At 29.9% G+C, this 23,681-nt stretch overlaps 3 protein-coding genes across 3 annotated transcripts in view; 1 reads left to right on the top strand and 2 right to left on the bottom strand.

Moving 5' to 3' along the window:
* kay (transcription factor kayak) overlaps positions 1–3,196 on the bottom strand; it is a 60,531-nt gene extending 57,335 nt beyond the window's left edge. Inside the window, exon 1 of the mRNA XM_015323776.2 lies at positions 2,714–3,196. Coding sequence (XP_015179262.1) covers positions 2,714–2,848 — 135 coding nt within the window. The 5' untranslated portion in view covers positions 2,849–3,196. The remainder of the gene's footprint in view (positions 1–2,713) is intronic.
* A 6,241-nt stretch (positions 3,197–9,437) lies between these two features.
* On the bottom strand, positions 9,438–10,471 carry LOC107067777 (Pdrg1 prefoldin-like subunit). The gene is made up of 2 exons (XM_015323579.2): positions 9,976–10,471; positions 9,438–9,910 (listed from the first exon to the last, which is right to left on the bottom strand). The coding sequence occupies exons 1-2, from the start codon at positions 10,202–10,204 to the stop codon at positions 9,741–9,743; spliced, it is 399 nt and encodes a 132-aa protein (XP_015179065.1). The 5' UTR covers positions 10,205–10,471; the 3' UTR covers positions 9,438–9,740.
* A 6,655-nt stretch (positions 10,472–17,126) lies between these two features.
* Positions 17,127–19,759, top strand: LOC107067778 (uncharacterized). The gene is made up of 2 exons (XM_015323580.2): positions 17,127–17,580; positions 18,326–19,759. Exons 1-2 carry the CDS (start codon positions 17,536–17,538, stop codon positions 18,605–18,607), a joined length of 327 nt encoding a protein of 108 aa, XP_015179066.1. The 5' UTR covers positions 17,127–17,535; the 3' UTR covers positions 18,608–19,759.
* Positions 19,760–23,681: the final 3,922 nt, after the last annotated feature.

The following is a 23,681-nucleotide window of genomic DNA, read 5'->3' as shown; positions in this document are numbered from 1 at the left end:
TATACATACAATCATATACTATTTAATTGTATAAGATTCATTACAATAATTCGTATTAAAAAATAAATAATAAATAAATTAGTAAAGATATGAAAAAAAAATCAAAGAAACTAGAAAATATAATCTTTCCAATAAAACGATGTCCCTGATTGGTTCTTGTCGTTTGTAACTTAGCTATTTATTGGCAATACTCGTGCACATGGTGTGTGCACCTTAAATGGGCACCCAGAAGAGCGTGACCGGAATGAAAGTCAGCGTTCGTATGTTGGATAAAACGCGATCTCGCCATTGTGTTATCTTCGCAACACAATAAACCTTTCCTAGATGACGAAACCTCTTGTATCTACAGTTCCAAAGCATTTCAGCGTTTTGTAATTATATTTTTCTTATCATTTTAATCTTCATATAAATTGCATTTTTATTTTAAAAATTTCAACTAAATTCACACGAAAAAATTCACAACAAATTTACAAAAACCACGTCAAATTGAATTACAAATGTGGGATTCAGAGAGAAATAAAATAATAAAATATATAATAAAACCCAAAATGGACAGAGACTGATGAAGATATATAATATAATAATAGTTTATTTAGTGTGTTAATTATTACATCGAGCGGTATTTACAAAAAGTGACGTGGGTGCAGATTATATATATATATATATTCAAAATAAGCTATACCCTTTTGGAAAAGGAAAGGAAATATATGAATCTTATCGGCCTCTAGTATCACCGGAATAGGGCTGAAAATCGGAAAAAATCGGACCCTTTTCAGAAGCGGCAGTCTTTGATCGTCGACACCACCTTGTTTTGAATGCTATCGCTAAAGCTTTCTCTTAAGTAAACGATACCTTTATACCTACTGCCTTTCTTATACTATGATATTTTATTTTCATATGTTTATTGTAGGGTTTTATTTAACTAAGATCGAAATGATATTCAAACAGAAAAATAAATATAAAGGAGAAGAACTAAATATAAGGTTTATCTTCTACACAAATATATCCAAAGTTAAATTAAACGATAAAAGAATCTATGCAATGGTTTATCAATGTTCTTTTCATACAAAAAAAAAAAACATTAAAAAAATGTGTACGTATTTAGGAAAAATGTTGTCAACGATCAGGTGACATTAAACGTGAGTTTACGCTCAACGTACGAATCTAATAATAAAAATATATAAAAAAAAAAGATGTCAAACATAACAATAATGATGAGTCTACGTAATGTTTAATTAATGTATTATGTAAAGATCTACAAAAAAAAATATAATAAAAAAAGGCTAATCAATGATTTTTTAATCCACAGACTAGACACGAGAGTCTACGATGTTTTGAATCAATGAGAAGAGTCTACAAAAATCTGACAAAAATGTTAATCAATGATTGGCGTATTCGACTCGAGAAAAAGTGAGTCTATGGAGCATTGAATCAATGATCGTCCAATTATATTCGAACACAATCTAATCAGCTTTTAATCGTTGATCTAACAATAAATACGAGATTGGAAACAGGTGTAAACGATAGATCAATGAAAACAAAATATATCATTTCACGATTCGATACTAAAGTCGAAGAGGGCTATTAAAAGGAGACGAAAAAAGAAAATGTTAGATAAAGAAAGAGACAGAGAGAGAGAGAGAGAAAGAGAGAGAGATCAGTTTATAGCGATGACGTTAAGCAGTTTGTAAAATTAGCATCGCTACTGCGTCCAATATTCACGTATAACGGAACACTTAGAAAGCATGCTCTCAACGAGAGGGACACTTAATTCTCTTTCTGTCTCTCTTTCTCTTTTTGTAAGTTCTCTCTCTTTCAACAAGAGAAATCCTTTTTCATGTTCTCCATCGTATATATCAATTATTATTATTATTTAAAAAAAAATTAAAAAAACAAATATTTAATCAATCGTTAAAAATTTTAAAACCTAACCTATAAAAGTGTGAATAAAAATAGAACAATTTCAACAATTAAATAATACAAAATTAACTAAAACAAAAGTCTCGATTGTTTTTAGTTTTTAACGTATATCATAAAAGAAGGGTACCCCTTTCTGGAAAGTTCTTAATCCCTCCTCCTTCCCTGCCCCCTCACCGCCACCACCCACTTTTCTCTCTCTCTCTCTCTCTCTTTCGTTCTTTCTTTCTCGCACACTCCTACTCGTTCTCTCTTTTCTATACAATACAGTCGTCTACCTTTTTCTACGAAGAGAAAGAAGCATCGAAACAAAAAAAAAACACGACACTCGTTTAACCCGTTGAACAGTGTTCTCGCTTGCGTTAGGGATTACATAACAGAACCTCCTAGGTTATGCATCGAAAACAAATTCCCCCCATTGAAAAGAAACGGAAATGGGAATTATTTATCTCGACAATAGAATTTTACAGTAGAGTATTATCATTAGTTTTAGAATTAGTATTATTAGTAATAGTAGTTCTAACGCACGTGTACAGGAAAATACAAGGATAGAAAAAGAGAGAGAGAGAGAGAAAGAAATGGGGGGGGGGGATGAAGAAACCATACAACTCAATGACACTTGTACGAAAACAAATGACCATGTCAAAAACAATCAAAACAAAAACTCTGTGACAATCTCGACCGCTAAAAAAAAGAAACATAAACAATATTATATTTAAAAAAAAATTTAAAAAAATAAAATCAAACGAATATTTTTAAAATATATGAATAAACAATAATACTCTGTAATACTTACATTGCCCGGTAAGGTAGCAGAGTTAGCAGCAATGGTGAAGAGAAAATCATGGCTGACTCGGGAACTCTGCGATGTCCCACTGTCGCTGGAAATACTCGAGCTATCGTACAATGCATCGGACACGTCCAACTTCATCTTTGATTATTTTCTTATTACTCTTCGATATTATTGTCTATTGTATTATCATTAACACGCGTCAGTTCTTATTTTCTTATACGCGCGCACGTAAGCACAAAGAAAAAGATATGAAGATATTTTTATTTAAAAAGTGAGAAAGAGAGAGGAAGAGAGAGAAAGAAAGAAATAGAAAGGAAGAAAGAAACACTCAAAAGGCACACGAAGGTACACTCAGTTCAGTTCCAAAAGAATTCGATTCAAAAAGAATCCTCCCCCGTTATTCTTCTTCTTCTTCTTCTTTTTTCACTCACTTGCTCCCTCTCTTTCTCTCTTTATGTTTCTTCCTCAGTTCCCCTTCCCTCCACGCCACTACTACTTCTCCTCCTCCTCTTATTTCTTTTTTCTTAGGAACACGTTTAAAAAACAGCGGCTGATCGAGGTGTGCGCACGTCGTCTATCGTGCAGCAGCGGCAGCAAGCCTCCTTTACTCCAAACCGTGCGAAACTAACAGCACGATGACTCATACCGCGGGGGAATACCTCCGAAGATTCGTTTAGGTTCGGACCTATCCTCGGTCGAGTTCGGCTACTTTCGTCCAACCACTCTACGCCGACGCTACGCAGAAAGAATGACGTCATTGGCTATTCCAACTCAACCAATGGCGCTACATCGAAGCTGTGGAACGCGCTAACCAGGGATGTATGATTGGATAGTTTGCGCGGGTATTTTAAGAGGCTACTAATTATTATTTAAATGCTTTTTTCTTAACACGCGAATTTTTAAATGAGAAATTATACGACGATAAAAGGGGATTAATTGTTTTTATTAATAATACGAGTTTAATGGTTTTCATGGGTTTTTTGAATATAATATTATTTTGGGGATCTCGTGACTATCTGCATAAGAACGTTCATCAATTGAATGATAATATCTTTCTCACCGCACGTAATCAAATTTCAAGGAGGAACGTTTAACGTTTTTCGAAAGGAGGACAGTTTGTAAGATTAAACAACGAATGAATTTTTAATGAAATTTACCTAAGATTGAATTTATTTATTTTTAAATTAACATTTGAATGTTATTAAAGATTCGATTTGTTCAAATATAAAATGACTGCTATTATTTTAATTGCAAGCAATATATATTTATGTGCATATATATGTAGATTTTAACGCACGAATAAGTAAATACTTTGTTAAACGATGTTATCACCTAAGTAAGAAAAGAATGAGGGTGCAAGTGAAGGGGAAGATGCATCGGAGCGTGACCCTATCTCAACCCTCTTTCAGAGGGGTTGCACGAAATGTACTACAGCGTTATCGATTTGAGAGGGAAGTGTATATGCTACTTAAATGCAATGGTTTCTTCGAAAAGGGAACCGATTTAACTTGGAAACTAATCAAGAAACTTTGTTTTTCCAAGCAATCGGAGTAATGCAGAGAATCGAAGAAGAAGAAAAAGAAGAAGACGTAACGATGATAACGGGAGCGTGCAACAGTAACTACAGCAGTATCAGCAATAGTAATAATATCATCATCATCAGCTTCAGTAGCAGGAACAGCATCGTTGGATCCCTCGCAAGCCGAAAATTTCAAATGAGACACGCGCACTGTTTCCAAGAAATGTGGATGAGTCAGAGTTGGGTTGTCGCGTGGGCGGCGAATGGGGTAGCCGGAACGCATCGAACAAGAGCCATAGTGACTCACCGATCTGATATGTTGGATATTCGCGCCTTAACCTGCCGCCACCGGCTACGACTAGACGACGTTTCTCGAGCCTTCCCTTTTCTCTTCCCCACACGACCCCTCGTCTATCCTCTTTTCTCTCTCTCCCTTGCCTTTTCTTCTTTTTCTCATCGTTCCCCTCCCGCTTACGGAACTTGCAGGTGGCACCTGTAGCCGAGTGCCCGACATATCTCTTAGCACGAGAACCGAACAACGATCTTTTAGGTATAGGCTACAGCATATATATTTCACTTACGAACAACACTACTATACCAAATTTAGTTCTAAACAGAAAATTACTCTTGAATATAGATTTAACAAAGAAAAATATTTTGTGAAGAATAATCTTGCGAGATCATGAAAAAAAAGGCTTACGTCGCTCATCTTTGAACTTCAGACCTTGTATGCCCAACACACCGCTATATATCATTCTCAGTTTCTTTCTTCTTCTTTTTTCTTTTTTTTTTTTTCTAGTAGAATTTTACTTGGACTACAACTGAATGACGTCCCTAGAACCTTTTTATGCTCTCACCGACCCTTTTTTATCCTCGCTTCTTTTCTTTTCTTTTCTTTACCTTCTTTTTCTACTAACGGAACTCGTAGGTGGTAACATAGTACCTGGCATGTATCCTGTCTAGAAAAAGAAAATAATATTTTAAGTATACAACGTCGCTTAGCTTATTTTAAAGCGGATCACTCAATTTAATTTTTAAAATGATCCACTTAATGCGGATAAGTCTTCATTAAAAAACAAGGATCAACTTAAAAAAATATTGTTGTAGAATAGAGTCGTTAGAAATAAAACTATTTCTACGATCTGCCATCATCGATCTTGAATTTTTTCCCCGTTGATTCGTAAAAAATACAAGAAAACGAGTAAGATTATACGAACTAATCGCAAATAGCAGTGACATTCACCCGGTTAGCAGCTACGCATCCATGATGAAATTCGAATAGACGAGTGTGGTTGTAGTCCTTGAGCTAACTTTTCTGCCTATATAACCAAGGATCTCAGGCTTCAGATCGCCATATTTGAATGCGTTTACCGATTAGAAAAATGGCGACGTTACGGAATGTCATTGCCGTTCGAATCCAATTGAATCCGCGATGCATTTCATGATAGGACAATTACAACGCACTTTACCTTTCTTCTTCTTCTTCTTCTTTTTGTTTTATCATAGCCGATGATTCTGATCTATGAAGGTGCTTTATGATCGTCTTGTAACGTAGATCGATAATTCGATAACAACAAAATCGATGGGAAATCTTATCTTTACTTTTGTATGCAACAATCTACCTTTTTATTTCTTTTCTTCAAATTTTTTCAAACTTTTATCAACTATTTTAGATGAGATTCTTTACAATCTTACAAATAATACAAGTTTATTTATGATATTTAACAATACTACCCTCATCGACATACTTTTCTGTAAACTAACACGAACTTTACCGAAGTAGGTTGAAAGTCTCGAGATTAGGACAATTATCTGTGGCTATGTTGATTGATTAAAAAAGATCGAAAAATATTTTAAGCCAATATTTAGATAACATTGACATTTTTTTATTGTCAATTGATTGGAAAATTGATTGATTCTTTTTTATTATCTCTACTATTCTTCAGCTTGTTTAAATTATGGAAGGTACTATGATTTATATAATATATTTACAAATTAACGTAATTATATAACTGTTTATCTATCTTGATTACAAGTTAGTATATCTTTAACATATTTATAGTCTGTTTTTTAAAATACAAATACTTTATTTTTATAATCAGAGAAATAAATCAATGTTCTTGTTTAATAATACTGTTGTAATAACACTGTTTGTATCTTAAAAAAACAATTAAGTGTTCTTACTTCCAAAATCAATCAACTATAAAATTATATGATGGTATTTTTAAATAAGAATAGTTATAAAACACATTTAATGTGACAAACGAATTTAATAAGTGAACACAACGTGATTCTCGTCGTATCTTATCGATGACGTTTTACAGAGATAAAACTGATCACTCTGCTTCTATATACTGCATTATAATGATAATGATAATAATGATAATAATTATGAATATTATTATTATTATTATTATTATTATTATTTCTCTGTCTCTCTTTTTCCTTAGGCCGTTTTTCTCTCTCAAATTTCGCTTTTGTCAACAAAGCGCATTAGAATTTCGCTGTGTTTCAAATGAAATCAAACTTTGAGAGATTGTTTTAATAAACATTTGGTCAAGTAACTTTAGCTATTATGTTATACGAGATATGTAGGAAAACAATGTCGTAGATTCTTTAAATCAAAAAACATTAAACACTATTGCAATCCGTTATCCGTTATATTTATAACAATATATAAAGTATTAAAAAATCATTCGCGATAGATGATAATTAATCCTAAAAAACAAAACATAGACAATCTATCATTCTCTATGATGAAATTTTTTAATAACAAAAATTGTTCATATAACATTTTGGAAAATAAAACAAACAGAAAGAAAAAGAGAAAGAAAGAAAATAAAATGCAAGATTTTTCCTTTGTTTATCTATTTTGAAAGATGAAGAAGGGAATGGTTCATAATGTTCCAGCACGTGTGTGTTGCTTTGAATTAAGTGTGTGAGACTATTTCCCGAGAAGAAACAAAGAAAATCTAAAAGAAAAGTAAAGTAAAGGGTCGGTGGGTTGGTGGATCCACATTGGTGTGAATTGTGAAACGCAAAAGCTAGCTAGCTAACTAGCTAGCAGGATTCGCGAATAATGCGAAGAAGGAAATCGAACGAAGCCTTGTTGTGTTGGACTCTGCTCTTATTCGCAGCTGCGAAAAGAGAGACAAGAACACGCGAGTGGAAGTTGCACGAAATGAGTCAACGTTTCCTCCCTCTTGTCTCTTTCTCCCTCTCTAACTCTTTCTCTTTATTTCTTGTTCTTGTATTTCTTTCCTTCTTTTTGTTTTTCCTCTTTTTTTTCTTCTTTTTCTATCTTTTACATGGCGCGAAAACAGCACGTGCGTTTCAGCTCGTTGCTTGCAGCAAGCTCGTTAAAATGGTGGATAGACAATACGCGAGCTGTTGATATCATGCATACGATTTTTTTTCCTTTTTATTTTTTTTTCTTATTAATGCATTCGATTTTCATTGGCTCCTCTCGTTCTTTGTATATTTGTTTAATAAGAAAGAAAAAGAAAGAGAAGAAATGAGAGAATGATTTTATTTAATACAATTGTGTACTTTGTTTTTCATTTTATTTTTTTATTTTAATATTATTTTATATTAAATATCGTCTACGTCCATTTCCATTTATAAAAAAAATAAATGAAAATCTAAGTGGTGAAAATAAGATGAATATATTTTACAACGGAATGAATAAATTTGTTTAATTTATGGCTATAAGTTGTTTCTTTGTTTTTATACATGTATAAAAAAATTTTACTGCAACGATATCATAATTCTTTGTGTATCTTATTACGGGATTGAAGAAAGAACACTGTTTTATAAAAATATAGTAAACGCTTTAGATACTTTAAGAGGAAAAGTTAAGAAACACAAAGCCGTTGTTCGTGCTTGAGAATATGATTCCTTGGAAAGAGTCTCTAGGAATGCATCGATCGAAGGTCGTTAAAATTCTCCTTATTGCGAAACTTGTTCTTGCTTTTTAACAATAAAACTATACGCAATATAATATTTATATAAAAATATATCTATGTATTAGAACCTTTTTTATTATTTTTACTTTTCAAAACAGTTAGAAAAAAAATAATATTATTTATTTAAATATAAAATACTAAAGAATTTCAATAAACAATAATCATATTTCATCAGCTATTTATTTAAAAAGTTGCTTCAAAATTTGTAGCGAAATTAAACGTAAATATTATCTATTTAAATATAACAAAAATAACTGTAAATTTCTAAATTATTTATTGACCAATGAATATATATTTTTTGTAATATAAGAAAATATTTATCAACCGTTGTAAATAAATATAAATCTTTGCGAAATACACGTGCCAACAAAAATAATATCTTCGAATGAAGTGGGCGTAGACGAGCTGTGCATGGAATTATAAATTTAAGTTGTCGCATTGAAGTTTTGTTAGTTTGACTCCTCCTCACAGGTAAAAGAACGAGAATAAGGGAATACTTGGCTAGGTATCCAATCCCTTTGTGTATCTTTTTTATTCCCTTTTCTCTCTTTCTTTTTCTTATATACGTGTATACTAATATAGAAGTACATTCGTTTAGGCCACTGAGCCATTGTATGCAAACAACTTTCCGGCAATAATTTAATACTTTTAACGACAAAGAGAATTCTAACTTTCTCTTTCTTATTTCCTTTTCCCCTCGCTTCACTCTTTCTTTTTTTATTTTTTCCAGCCCCACCCCCAACCCCATTTAAGACGAAGCAAAACATGTTGGTATTTTTAATATTCAAACTACCAACATGTGTGCGTACAAATACTCAAATATTTTTCATAGAGAATACATTTTGTTCTTTACAATTAAAGCAAAGTATTTTATAGTATACACTTTGTTCTTTAAAATGATATAATGTTCATCAAAATTGGTCAAAAATTATGACCGGAGTGATTATTACCGTAAACTCTATTTTTGACATTTTTCTAATGAAGGATTGTTCCTCGTTGCTTATTACAATCTTTGTAAACTTGAATTTATTGTTGAAAAAAAAAAGAGTTTGAGCAAATTAATAAGAAATCTTAATCGTCTAGAATGTTAATAATTACTCACAACTTTATTGAAAGATGAGTAAGATTTTTTAATAAATATAGGAAAGTATTCCACGGAATGAGGACTGCACCATAACAAAGTTGAAGAGGATATCAAAACATAAAATGTGTGAGATAAGGCACGATTGAACGAGTAATAATATCTGTTTCCTTTTGTTTTATTTAGCCTTTTTAGTTTTACTTTGTTGTAACATCTCTTCAGATAGGTTTACAATTATCATAAAATAAAGTAGAACTCTTGAGTTATCTTACTCTCATTTATAAAAATACATTTGTAATTTATTGTTACCTACTATTTATAATAAATATCGACTATTTCTACTTATATTATTGATTATTTTACTAGTTTAATTTTTCCACAAAGCCAGTTTGTAATTATCCAAATTATGTACATATTAAATACCAGTGTATATCAGTCAATACTTAAATTAAAATATTACTTGTATTAAGAATTTTTTCCTAAAACTTGATTAATTACAGACATCTCTTTATTGGACATAGGTTTCAACATTATTCCAGGTACAGGTGGATTTAATTCTAAATCTCTCAGTTCATTAACTTTCACTTTTAAATCACTTCGTAATTTATTTACTTCAATGTCGCATTGTTGTTGATCTATAGAATAAAATTTCGTTGAAATCTATCGAATAAAATGATAGTTTATAAAATCACAAAGTTACCTTTTAAAAGTAATTCTTCAGCAGTTTTATTTGGCATTTTTAACAACATAGGACCAATTGCAATCCATGTTTTATTACAATTCGTTTTTTGCAGTTCTCTCATACCAACTCTATCATCGTTTCTTCGTTTATCGAGTGCAACTATTTCTTGTCTGTCCGTGAGAATTTCCCCAGCTTTGGCTTCAACTTGTTCCAAGTGTTGCAATAATTGTTGCTGTTCTTTCATCATTCACAGTTATATTCAATAATTGCTAATATATTATTATTAAATTATTCGTTGAGAATTACACACAGAACGTTATTCCTTAGATAGGTTAAAATTTTGGTTAGGTTAGATTGTGCTTATACATCAAGTTCTTGAAGATGAACTGCGTGCGCACACCTACTTACGTGGTGGTAATAGCAGAATTTTATAAAAAGTTATGTATTAATCATTTATATAATTACAAATGATAATATATCAGTATTATTTATTATTATCACTCACAAGAGTATTTGTACTGTATTAATTGCTAATTATTAATGATTAATATCTGTTTAGAATGCTTGTTTTTAAATTCTTATAAATAGGAATGAACATTGAAATTGATGATTTTAATTTTTATACTGCTTTAACAACTGAGATACTGTTGCGTTCTATTTTATCGGCTGATACTATTTAGTATTGTCTTACCAACTGATACACTAGTATTATTTTACCGACTGATGCTCGTGTACTAAATTACCAACTGATTATATTTTGTTCTACCTTACCATTAGATATTTGGAGTCAGGAGATGCACTTTTATGAATAAATGCATCGTTCTAATACACCTACTTACATATCTCATACTAATCATATGACAAACGTGTGAGAGGCATCAACTCATGCTCTTCCCACGTAGTATTTGACAATAAATGCAGTAGATAACTGCAACCCGTTAGGGTATTAATACAATTGCGAAAGATATATATTTCAATTTAGCTATGTTTATATATTAAAAAAGATATTAAAAAAAAAAAAAAAAGGATCATTCAAGTATATTTAACAAATGAAATTGATTTGAACGATACAAAAAAAAATTGACATTGTTAAGTTTTATTTCTCATAATATTAATTCAGATGTAAAAGAAATGTCGACCGTGAACGATCATCTTGTGTTATGTGACTGCAACATCGTAAACGATGGTTATACAAATATTTACGAGTTGCAGCTGGAGATAAATCAACGTAAACGCAGTCACGTAATTCGTGACGTTTTCGAGGACGTGCTGTCTTACGAAATTCTCGAGTTATACGTCATCGGTGTAATTAACGTGTTCGCTCCCATTAACATCTGACCTTTATTCAAAGTCTAATAAGAGGAGGACAGTTGGAAAGAAACAGAGACAGAGAAATAATGATTGTGCGAATTGTATTATTTTTTTATTTTATTTTATTATCTTAATTCTGTTTTCGTTATCTTTATTTTTCTTATATTTTTATTATATCTTTCGTATTTTATTTTAGATAAATGGCTGGTCGTTACGATTATATTTTCCAAATTTTTATTATCAAAAAATATATGCATGTATATGCATATATTTTTTAATTTGATTTCTTTTGTTACAATCTGTAAGATGATACTTTGAGTTTAATTCTTTTGTCTTCGAGTTACAAGAGATATTATTAATTAACCGAAGAACATTGTTGAAACATTCGGTCCCCGTTTGAAGTTTAATCTCTAATGGAACAGCCGTCGCAATTAGACGAGACTTATTTTTCTATCGTTCTCTCTTTCTCTTTCTTCCCTTCTTTCTTTATACTTTGCTGTGCACTCGTATGCAATGTTTGAACGTGCATTCTTAGCCACGTGACATGGCACGCGTCGATCGTTACACTATCGCCAATGGCAATTGTTTCCCCTAAAAATGATTAGCTTGCACCAACCAAGCCGCGAACCTTATTTCTTTCATCATTCTTACTTACTTCGTTATCAAATTTTTTCTTTCTTTTTTCTATTTTATTATTCTTATTCAATAATTTTTATTTTTCAACTAATTGTTAACGTCACTCAAGAGTTTCCTATTTACAAAATAAATTTACCAACATGAGTCGTTATCGTTGATCTAATTTTAAATTTGTCAATTTATTTTCTTGTTTATGAATTGTGTATTTAAAAAAAAAAAATAATTAAAAAAAAATATAACGTTTCTGTGTACATCGAATTCTAATCTTATGTTAGACAAAATATTTGTCTCGCGTCAACAATATTTACGTGAAATTCAAAATAAAAAACAACATGTTTAATATTAGATTCTAATAATAAGATAAATATATTTTTAATATATAAAAAAAGAAGACAATTGTCCAATTAAATAGAAAACTTGATTACATTTTCTTAACGATCGGGGATTATCTGTGCAACATTCGACACGTGCCACGGTGCTACGGGATTTAGTTTTAATTCGTTTAAAATGAATATTACAAAAGAAAAAAAAGATAAATATAACAAAGAAAAAATATATATAAAGATAAATTATTTATAAGAAAAATATGACGTCATTTATTTCTAAAGCGGAAACAATGTTTAAGCGGAATAATCGAAAGAAATTATCTAGCTGGTTCGTTTTATTTATTGGATCGTTGAACTATTAATTCATGGAAACGAAGTGAAAGAGGAAGAATAATAAAAGTAAAATACAAAAAATAAAGAAAAAAAGATAGATAGGGAGAGAAAGAAAGAGAGAGAGAGAGAGAGAGAGAGAGAGAGAGAGAGAGAGAGAAATAAAATAAAATATAATAAAATAAAATAAAATAAAATAAAAATATGGTCAGAATTGACGTCAGTAAATGTAATACGTCAAGATATCATAAACGTAAACTTGTTGGTTTCGCTGACAAGAGACAAATAACTCGTCATTTAATATCGTTAAATTTGACAATGTTATCGAGGAGTGTCTCTCGTGTTATCTTTGCACAGCCTGGTACCGATTAATCAATCACAAGAAGAGTTTTGTTCAGAAAATCACTGATATATAAAGTTTCATTTAAGTTTCAACGGAAACGGATTAGATCAACTCGTTCTTTTGGAATAATCGTTTTTGTTTAACGTTACCAAATTATTTTCATAGAAAAATATAATATGTTTTTATTAAAATATATTTCAATTCGTACGACTAATGTCTTCTTCGTAATTTATATTACGAAGAAGAAGAAAAGAAAAATAAGATTGTACGAATAAAAGAATATTTTTAAGGATGGTTTACTTGAAAAAAATAAAAATAATCTCTGATAGAAATGTATTTTAATTCGAACAATGGAAAATATTAATAAAGTACATCCATAGAGTGTTCGATATATTTCAAACGATTGATAATTAATCGAAATAAATGTTTATTGTAGTTTGAAAAACACCGAGTATAAATTTGATGTACCGTCCTCTTCGAAATTCACCGTTAGACTGTTTCGTAGTCTCTTCTATAAAAGTCGATTAAATTTCTTTTATTGATTGTTATTTATATAACTTTCAGATAAATATATTTTATTTATAACGAATATGCATATGTATATATAACGGAATACCATTTGGAAAGTTATATAAACAGCATTTAATAAAAGAACTTTTACAGAGGACAACGTGATAGTCTAACGGTGGATTTCGACGAGAACGGTGCACCGAACATATAATCGGTGCTTTTAAACAACGATACACATTTCTTTCGATTAATTAACAATAATTTAACACTCTAATAAACTCTACTTATATTTATACAGGAAAATTTTACATTCGAAGAAATCACTACGCAGAAGCGATAAAATAATTACATTAGAATGCAAAAAATACAAAAATTAGAACGTTATAATCTTAAATTCTCTTTTTTAGGAATATTATTACCGTTGCACATATGCACAACGTTCGGAAAGTCATATAAGCAATATTCAATAAAAGAATTTTGATAGAGGACTAAAGTGCCAGTCTGAAGGTGAATTTCAAGGAAGACGGTACTTTGATCATATACACGGTGTTTTTAAGTAACAATACACATTCCTATTGATTAATTAACAATTATTATAACACTCTAATGCACTCTACTTAGATTTCAGGAAAATTCTACCCTCGAAGTTATCACTGCGCAGAAACGTTTAAACAAATATATTTTAATTAAAACAATTATATAAAAATAAAAGAAATGTTTAAATCATAATGTTATAATCTTAAATTCTATTTATCAGGTATATTATACATATGCAACTTTCGGACAGAGGGTAACAAAGCCAATCTATCAATGAATTTCAAAGATGACGGTACATTGTACTTATATTCGATTTTTTTTAACTACAATATATATTTCCTTTCGATTTATTAACAATCAATTAAAATAAATCAAATACAAATATTGTACTAATATTTTCGATCGTGTATCGTTTATGTATGTGTCCACACACATCTATATCCATAATTTCATTTAACTGTCAATGATCGATTGTGTATTCTATTTCACTCTCTTACTATCTCTCTCTCTCTTTTTTCATAAAATTTGATCTTTACCGTCAACTCACAAAGTTTATTTCAAAAAAGAAAAATAATAAAAAAAAAAAGAAAAGTATAAGAGATTTGCAAACACAAAAGAGGGTTTTAGCATAGAACGAAAAGAAGGGCACTTATGAATTCAATTCCATAGAAGGATCTTTCTCTCTATCTTTCTCTTTCTTTTTTATTCTTCTTCTTTGTCTTTAGTCTTCTTCGTCGTCGTCCATGCTCGAATGTTATGACAATTATGAGTTTTCCGTGGAAGCATCGAGCCGGCACGTGGCTGTTAGCTCGAACGTCGTACGTCGAGGGGTACGACGAATGGCACGTGCCCTCGCGTGAGAACTACCTCGATCACACGCGTCACATCTACACGTAACTAATACACATATGATCACATACACACATATACATATACAAACATGATCGACCATTTTATTGAAAGTACGCTAACGCGAGTTATAAACATTATCGTCTTTTCATCTTGTTCCCATTTGTAATTAACTTATAAAAAAAAAAAAGAAAAAAAGAACAAAGAAAAAAAAATAACAAAGGTGTCGAATCATTTCTTAGAATTCTTATATATTTTATTATCAATAAAAATTAAATTTATTTTTATCCGTATTATACACGTGTATGTAGAAGGTTTCTTATTTTCTATTTTCTTTATGATTATGATTATAATTGAAAGATCGAATTGCGCGACGTTTGATTTGTTTCGTTTCAAATTGTAAAAAAAGAACATGCAAATGGTTGAAAAAAAAATAAAAATATAGCAAGAAAGGAAGAGTTGTTTTTTTTGTCAATCTTTATCTTTATCTTTATCTTTATCTTTCTACAAATACTATAGATGATTTGATTTTCTTTGACCGCAAAGATGTACAATCGACGCGTGTCCACGTTCGAGATGCACGTGTACAGAAACGAGGTTGGTTTTCGATCTTAGGATCGATCATTTAATTACGTTTAAGTGTTCATACATATATTTCATTGGCGGTACTTTGAATATCACATGTGAGATATATTAAATAATAATAAATTATTATACAAATGAAAAGATTTTATTTTAAATAATTTATTTTAAAGATAGAGGTGATGATAGTGGTGGTGGTGGGAGGAATTTATCGACCATGAATAACAAAAATATTCGATCCAATCGATATATATATATATACAGGAAATGCAAATAATAATAGAATGCAAGGACGAAAAATCAATCGAGTGGAATCTACGATCAATTAACTTATTCTATTATATCCATGGTTGAAAGATAGTGTATACTATATTGACAATTCGCCATCAATCATCGAGCCATTAATCCAATTCGATTTTCTTCTCTTTCTCTCACTCTTTCTTGATCCCACTGGACAACAAATAGAATTGAATCGATCGTTGCATTATTTTTTCATTAATATTATAATTATTATTATTACTATTATTGTTTTTATTCAAAAGAAAAAGAAAATGTGAATGATGTTTGTTATCAACTGAAAAAGATTTCAAGTATTTATAATGACAATTTGTTTTGTAATTTATTATTATTATTATTATTATTATTATTATTATTATTATTATTATTATTATTATTATTATTATTATTACAATTTCTAAATAATTATTAGTTCAATAAAAATTTCATTTAAACATTAGGATTATAATAAATAATTATTACGAATAAAAATAATATATTAATTATCATCAATAAATATTCGAAATTCGTTAAGTTAAAATATGAAAATAAAAATAAACGAGATACATGAAATTTATTAATCATGAAATTATTCGTAATTATAATAATACATTTTATAATTAAAACATTAATGGATAAAAATAACACCGGGATGTTATAAAAAAGTTTTTAAAAACTTTCTTTTTCATTCAAACAAATAAACAACATATATACAAATATATTCTTCTTCATATTATTACATTACCCGGAAAGAAAATTTTGAAAGAAAAACACTTTAATATTTATAAATCGGTAAAAACTTTCCTGAGCAACCTGATACATAAACACAAAACATTGTAACAAAATCTTTCGATCGATTAATAGAAGATAAAAAAAAACAAATTGAAAGAAAATGGAACGTATTATCTACAAAAATATAACCTAATAAACCTAGAAATGAATAGAATATAATCAAAAATTAATCGAAAATCGGAAAAATAATTTCTATACCTTTGATCAGCAATCTTTCAATAATTAATAAAAGAAGATTTAAAAAAAAATTATAATAAAAAGGAAAAAAAAAAGAACATCTCTTAGGTAGCAGGAGAATATGATGAGATCGGTGGGAGAATGGGAAGATGTCACGAGATGATATCAAGAAGATTCGTCGTACGCGTGTTAGGGGAAAATCGTCTATGGGGTTGCCTCGTAAAATCTTTCTTGTAAAAGTTACAAGGGGTGAGGGTAAACGAGAGAACCCCCTAGAGAAAGAAAGAGAGAGAAAGAGAAAATGATAGGAAAAGAGAGAAAGACGCGGAGAAGGAGAGGGGGAATGGGGGTTGGGGAGGGGGAGGTTTCTCATAACGTGTGATAAGGTCGCGGCCGACCGAGGTAATAAATAGGAGAGGGTAACTTGCAGGAGCGGCATTTCGTCTCGCGACGGCGTACAGTTCGCATCGATCGTATTTTACGTTACTATAATACACTCGTACATATATATATATATATATATATATATATATATATATATATATATATATATAAAGAAAGAAAGAGAGAGAGAGAGAGAGGGACGAAAAAAAATACAAAAGTAATTTTCTGACATTCAAAAATTACGCATTTTCATTCTATCATCTCTTTTTATCTCTCGTATATAAATTATAATTGAAAATTAAGTAAGAAAAAAAGGAGGAAAGAATAATATACACATATCATCCATAAAATTGGAACAATCAACTTGGACGCTTACGTTTAGTGACGTCATAAAAAATCCTTCAAAATATTCGACACCAACAATCATCAACAAGGATACCATCCCATAGAAGAAAAAGGAGAAGAGGGAGAAGGAAGAAAAAGGAGAAGAGGGAGAAGAAAGAAAAAGATATAATTTAAGTGATCATGTTGAAAAAATTGTTGAGCAAATCAGGACGCAGAATTTTACGGGTAAGAAATGTGTTGTTATTATTATTATTATTATTACAATTAAAAAATAATCGTGAATAATGTTATGCGTCAAGCGACGTATATACGTGCATATTAAGTTTAGTTAAAATAAAGTATACATGTAGAAAGACAAATACACGTACGTACGTATATGTGTGTAAAGTTCGTAGCTCGACGACCTAATTTTCGAGCGTGACATCCGTGAGTGACCCGGGCATTGGCTTGCTCATCGTTTTTGACCGTTCGATTTCACTTCCGAGAATTTTTAGTTTTTTTATCAATTATGTAAAGAAAACGTAAAAAGCAATTTGTGTGGAATAAAGCAAAAAACAAGGAGTATTATGAATGATAGATTAATGGATAGATAAATGATAAATCTTGATTTTTCTATCTGCGCGCATTGAAAATGTGTTATTGTAACATTAGAAACATATACACACACATACGTTTATATACACACGTACACTTACTTACATATGAAGATAGGAATATTATCGTGTAACGTAATCTGTTAGCTTGCGTGTTTTACGTCAGAGAGTTTCGTTTGTAGTCAAGAAGGAATTGGAAGGGGTAGTAGTTAGAATTGGTGGGAGAGAAGTGGCGGGGTTTGGGGTGATACGGGGTTGTAGTGGTGGGTTGATGTGTAGAGGATTGGGGTAGAGTTAGGAAAGTAGGAGAATTGTTTTGTGACATTTTTCAATAGAAAAAAAAACCCACACACATACATCGTTAATTTTAATCGTAGGCGATCAAGAAGCTATCAACGAGGAGTCGGAAATTGAAAAGGTCACAACAATCAAATGGTGGTGGTAACGGTGAAAATGGTTGGCAATCAACTATAGGAGATTTTGATGCAGTATCACTTTCCTTGTCCCTACCATCCCTGGATGCGAAAAGTATCGACACTTATATGACTTACGTCATCGAGAACATCGACGATTGCGATTCGAGATGTTGTAATTGCTGTGACGAGTACGAAGAAAATCAAAGAAACGAGAATATTGAAAACGAAATGACGACAATCTAACGTTTATTATTATTATTGTAAAAAGAATTAATTTTATTTTTTATTATTTATACACTTTTTTCTCTTTCTCTCTTTCTCTCTCTCTATATATAAATGTATATATATTTCTCTTTCTCTGTTGTACAGATATTTATATTATTTATTACACGTGTTCCTAATTGCTGGCAATAAAAAAAAAAGTTTATTTAAAAGAAAGAAAAGATGAAGCATGTTGACCAATGGAAAATATTTTACATGATGGTCTTCCGAAATAGATCTTTAAACGAATCTCACTATTATTATTATTATTATTATCATTTTGATCTCATTTAACTTAATTGCAATTATCGTCGTCTACAAATGCATAAACTTAAGATTGTATTCCGTCTATATGTGTATTTCTAGTATAAATTTTTAGAAAATAAGCTTCTACCCGATCGATTGGATTTGTTTTAATTTAAAAGAAAAAAAATGATAAGAAAATATTTTTCCAGCAAACGATACGATCTTGATCGTATTGCCATTATTCGATAAAAGTTCTTTTTTTCTTTTTTTTATCATGCAGCAATACCAAATATAGTACAAACGCATATTGGATATATGCCTATGTGCAAGAATATAGTATAGAATAAAATAGTAATAAAGTTAATGTTCGTTTCTAGTTGGCTCGAAGTCGATTTCACGTCCAAGGTAACACACTTATAATATCATAGAATATAACTTATTTTATCTAATACGTTAATCGATAAATGTTGGTATGTGTACTTTAATAAATTCAAACGATTAATTATTGTAAATTATAAAGAAACAAATAAGACAAATTATATGTGTATAAACAAATTTGTGTTAAACGTTTTACTAATAGCATATGCACACACTACAATAAAGCTGCCAATGATCTAGAAGACCGATTTTGAAAAACAAACAACATTGTTAGAACTTAGCAGTTGCATAGCGTTATACCGAGCAATACTTTTCGTTTTTAAAAATCGGCCTTCTAGATCATTAACAGCTTTATTGTAGTTATCATTTGGCGAAAACTTCACCGTTATTGTTGCAGAGGGTGTTTATTTGTAAGATATTATTCTCTAATTCTGAAAAATATACTATTTGTAAATTATTTAAGCGACCAAGAAAATCTAAATAAATTGTTAATTATATTTACTTGAAAAATTGACCAATGAAAACTTTTTATATTTACATTTTTTATATAATTAAACTAAAGTCATTAAATACATTTAAAAATATTTATATTTATTTAATGAGATTTATTTTAGTATAAAAACAAAATTAAATTCCGAAAAAAATAAACCGAAAAATTTTTAAATTAAAAAAAAAAAAAAAAATTCAGCCCATCTAAAGAAGGTATAAGATATGTATATTCAAAATGAAAAAAAGTTTAAAAGGAAAGAAAAAAAAATTAAAAATACCAAAATTTGAAAAGGTTTTTTCAAAAAAAAAAAAATCGAAATTTCTTATAGAATTTAACTTCAAATATTTTTTTTATATTTTCTTTCAAAAAATATATTTAAAAACAAAACATTAAAAAAAAAATGTCCCGATAAGTCTATTTTTGATAAAGTTATAGTTACTTGAGAAAACAATTAAACGAATATTTTGAAATTCATAACTTATATTAGGTTTGCCAAAAAAATCTGGAAATTCTCAAAAAGTTTTTTAATAAAGTTATAAAGGATAAAAAAGTTTCAGCAAAATCGAAAGAGGTGGGGTCAAAAGTGGTCGATTTGACGTGGAATGCCACATAGATAATTAACGTTCATATTAAAATCATTTAATATATTAGGTATTTACGATACAAGTTTCTCTACTAAATAGGACGTGGTTTTTGGTATTGAATAATCAATTATTTGTTCAAGTTACAAAGTAATGTTCCAAACATCTGAAACTCTGTAGACTTTATTCTTTTAACAGTAGCTATAACTGAGAATTTTTACAGATTTTTGGCTAATATAATTCTGGAATTGCAGCTAGATGAAACATTAGGTTGCTAAATTTTTTCATTAACCCGTTTTCTGATCAAGTTTTGTACCGATGATTTTTCGAATACCCTACATTTTATTCTCGTATTTTAGAAACAAGCAAAATAAAATCACATCCTTTTGAGAAGCCTGTCATAAATATTATAAAAATAAAAATAATAAAGAAGATCCATTAAAGTATAAATTCTAAAACAGATGTGTAAATAAATTAAACATTTTATTAACTAACATATTTAAAATCTTTTGTAAACCTGTGCAAATATTCAATGTTATATTTACTATGGACTTTAAAATATATATATTTCATATTTAGTGTTGATACGTGTGCCTTCAGAAATGCATTTATACATAGATTATAAAAAGCAGGAGGAGAATCAAAAAGGTTTGTTGTTAAATCTAACGAAGATCACCTGTAACAAAAAGAAAACTGTATTAATCATACAATCAATTTATGCAATAGCCTGACATATAAATCGTCCAATTCGCAGATGCACTTTTCAATTTAATTCTCTATTCACTTTTATCAAATATTTATTTACCGTTGCAAGGAAATTAAATTTAAACGCGTGATTTTACATTTACAAAAAGTAAAAAAAAATAAAAAAGTAAAAGTAAAAATATTAATTTACTAAAGAAAATAATATCCATTAATTATTAAGACTAATACTTTTAAACTGCATTATATAGAAAAGAAAAAATTAAAAATTTAATAACATACGATAGCAGTGAAAAAATCTTAAAGACGAAACAAGAAAAGAGAGATTACTTTAATATTAAAAAACGATAATTAGACTTCAAAATGTAATAATAAGGGAATTTAAATTTTTTGACTCTAACTAACTAAACACATATGCATCTTTTTGACGATATAGACACAAATTTGGTGTTCCAAGGAGATGGAATAGTCCATCATCTCCAATTACAACTAAAAATTAATGACGAGCAAAAAAAAAAATACAATAAAATATAAAATATGACTAAAGAGCCATTCTCTAAAGGTTCGAACTTGCTGTTAAACCTTTGAAAATAACTCAATAGCCTGTAGTTGCCCTCTTGAGCCACAATTAAGTGGGGGCCTCTTCGGCATTAAGCCTCTTCTTTCTTCATTCCTTGAGAACTGCATTTGGACATTTTCTACGTGTAAGCAAGGTAAGATCTTTCATACTACTTTTACAAATTAGCTCATATTTTATTACGATTCTAATTCTCAATTATTAAAAAGTTAATTTACTATTTCCGTTTATTTTTCTAATTCGTGGACCTTCAATGAACTTAAAATTCATTGATCATACACGAGCACATTTAATTGAATGTCCAAGCAGATAATAATTTCCCTCGATGACCTAATAACACTTCGCACCTTTAACGTCAAGTAATAAAATCGAATTGAAATAAATAGTACAATAAATGTATTGCATTTTCTTGCAATACCTTCATTTCATTAATTCGTTATTAATTTATTCGTTAATTATATCAAATATTTCTAGCTGTAAGACAAAATCGCGATAGTGCGTAGTGCTAATCCTGAAGTACTTAAAACTAAGTATCAAATGCATCAAAGAATTTGCGAATTTGATTCGACTCTATCTCGTTTGAGATAAAATCGAAGTAGAAATGAATCTTTCAAATGGTTGCAAATATCTTTGAATCATGATACATAATAAAGATCACAGAATAGTCACAAAATAAATTAACAAATCAAGCATAATAGAATGAGATGATCAAATTTTGTAACAATTCTGTATAAACCAGGAGGCGGAATTTCCACTCCGGAGTGGAAGCAAGAAGTCTAATGCCTTTCCTGGATCCTACCTACTTAAAATTAAAGTTTTTACATTCATTCAAAGAAGTATGCTACCTGCCTGCCTATTACCCATATTTTTACCCATTTTAAGAAAAAACATACATACCCACCCACTCACTCCACGGTTCTCACACATACCACCAGGGTGCAAAAGCCTAAACTAGAGAGCATGCCCCGGGGCACCTCCGACACCCTAGTTCAACCACGTTTTCTAAACTTATATGCTAATGGGTATACGTACGTATTTTGCTGTAATCGACTGCCAAGGCTAATGATTATTGCATAAACAACTAAAGCAAAAAGTTATATACAAGTTATATACTAAGTAATAAACTAGTTATATACAAGTATATCAAAGTTTCCACAAATAAATGCAGTAACTCTACTATGCAAACGAGATTATCAAAAAAAATTAGAAATATTTAATATAAATCTAAGAATACAGAAACGCGTATTTTTCATATCATACGTGAAATGTAGAAGTAGTGCTTTAAGTATTTAATAATGTATTAAATGAATAAAAAATATCGCGAAACGATGTACAATACACACTACCTAATACGCACACACAGGTGTAAAGTACATCGTGCAATCACTAGCACAATAGCAGCCGCCAATAGGGAAAAAACTAAAACTAAACCCACGCTAACTGTTTCTCACCCATACGTGTAACACCTGGGTACACGCATAGATGAGAACGCAAAAAGTATGGGGGGAGAAACGGGAGATTAGTATATTAGAAGCTGAAAATCCTGATCTAAAAAATATGATTGAGACATAAACACACAAATATATTTGTATAAAAATTCATCTAAGCGACTAAGGACTCAACAAGTCATTTGGTGAATAATGACTTAAACAAGCGAATGAAAAAAAAAGTTACCCCATATGAAACAATTACAGTTTCGAGTTAAGGATGTATTAAAAGACTCTACAATAATGATGGATATTTTTTGCAAACCTCGGACGACTCCTTTCATTAAGTTGGCTGTTCTAATTAAAGAACTGGGCTTTGAGCCGCCACTTAACTGCCAAAGTCTATCCGTCGCGAATGAGTTTGTCTTCTTGCTCATTTATTTAAAATATCAAAGTATTGATATATCAAAATTAATTTCGATTAGATAAACTATGTACGAAGAAATGCATGTAAGACATTTATTACATGCTTTTAACACGTAATAAAAAAGAGAGTGCATTTATTAATTGCATTATGAATTAAATGAATTTAACCGATGAGACAAGAAAACCTATCCTGAACTAATAATAAAACATATAATAAAATATACAATTT

Source organism: Polistes dominula, unplaced genomic scaffold (assembly GCF_049000335.1).
Source record: "Polistes dominula isolate Pdom_NZ unplaced genomic scaffold, Pdom_raw_medaka contig_73, whole genome shotgun sequence".
Classification (NCBI taxonomy): Eukaryota; Metazoa; Arthropoda; class Insecta; order Hymenoptera; family Vespidae; genus Polistes; species Polistes dominula.
Note: the sequence above shows the minus strand (reverse complement) of the source record. Positions and strands in the feature narration are given on the sequence as shown.

Bases quoted from the DNA above. Each gene is read 5' to 3' on its own strand.
- LOC107067777 (XM_015323579.2), bottom strand. From the start codon at position 10,204: ATGATGAAAGAACAGCAACAATTATTGCAACACTTGGAACAAGTTGAA. The intron at 9,911-9,975 runs GTAACTTTGTGA...TTTATTCTATAG, and splicing joins TGAAGAATTACTTTTAAAAG to ATCAACAACAATGCGACATT.
- LOC107067778 (XM_015323580.2), top strand. From the start codon at position 17,536: ATGTTGAAAAAATTGTTGAGCAAATCAGGACGCAGAATTTTACGG. The intron at 17,581-18,325 runs GTAAGAAATGTG...TTTTAATCGTAG, and splicing joins CAGGACGCAGAATTTTACGG to GCGATCAAGAAGCTATCAAC.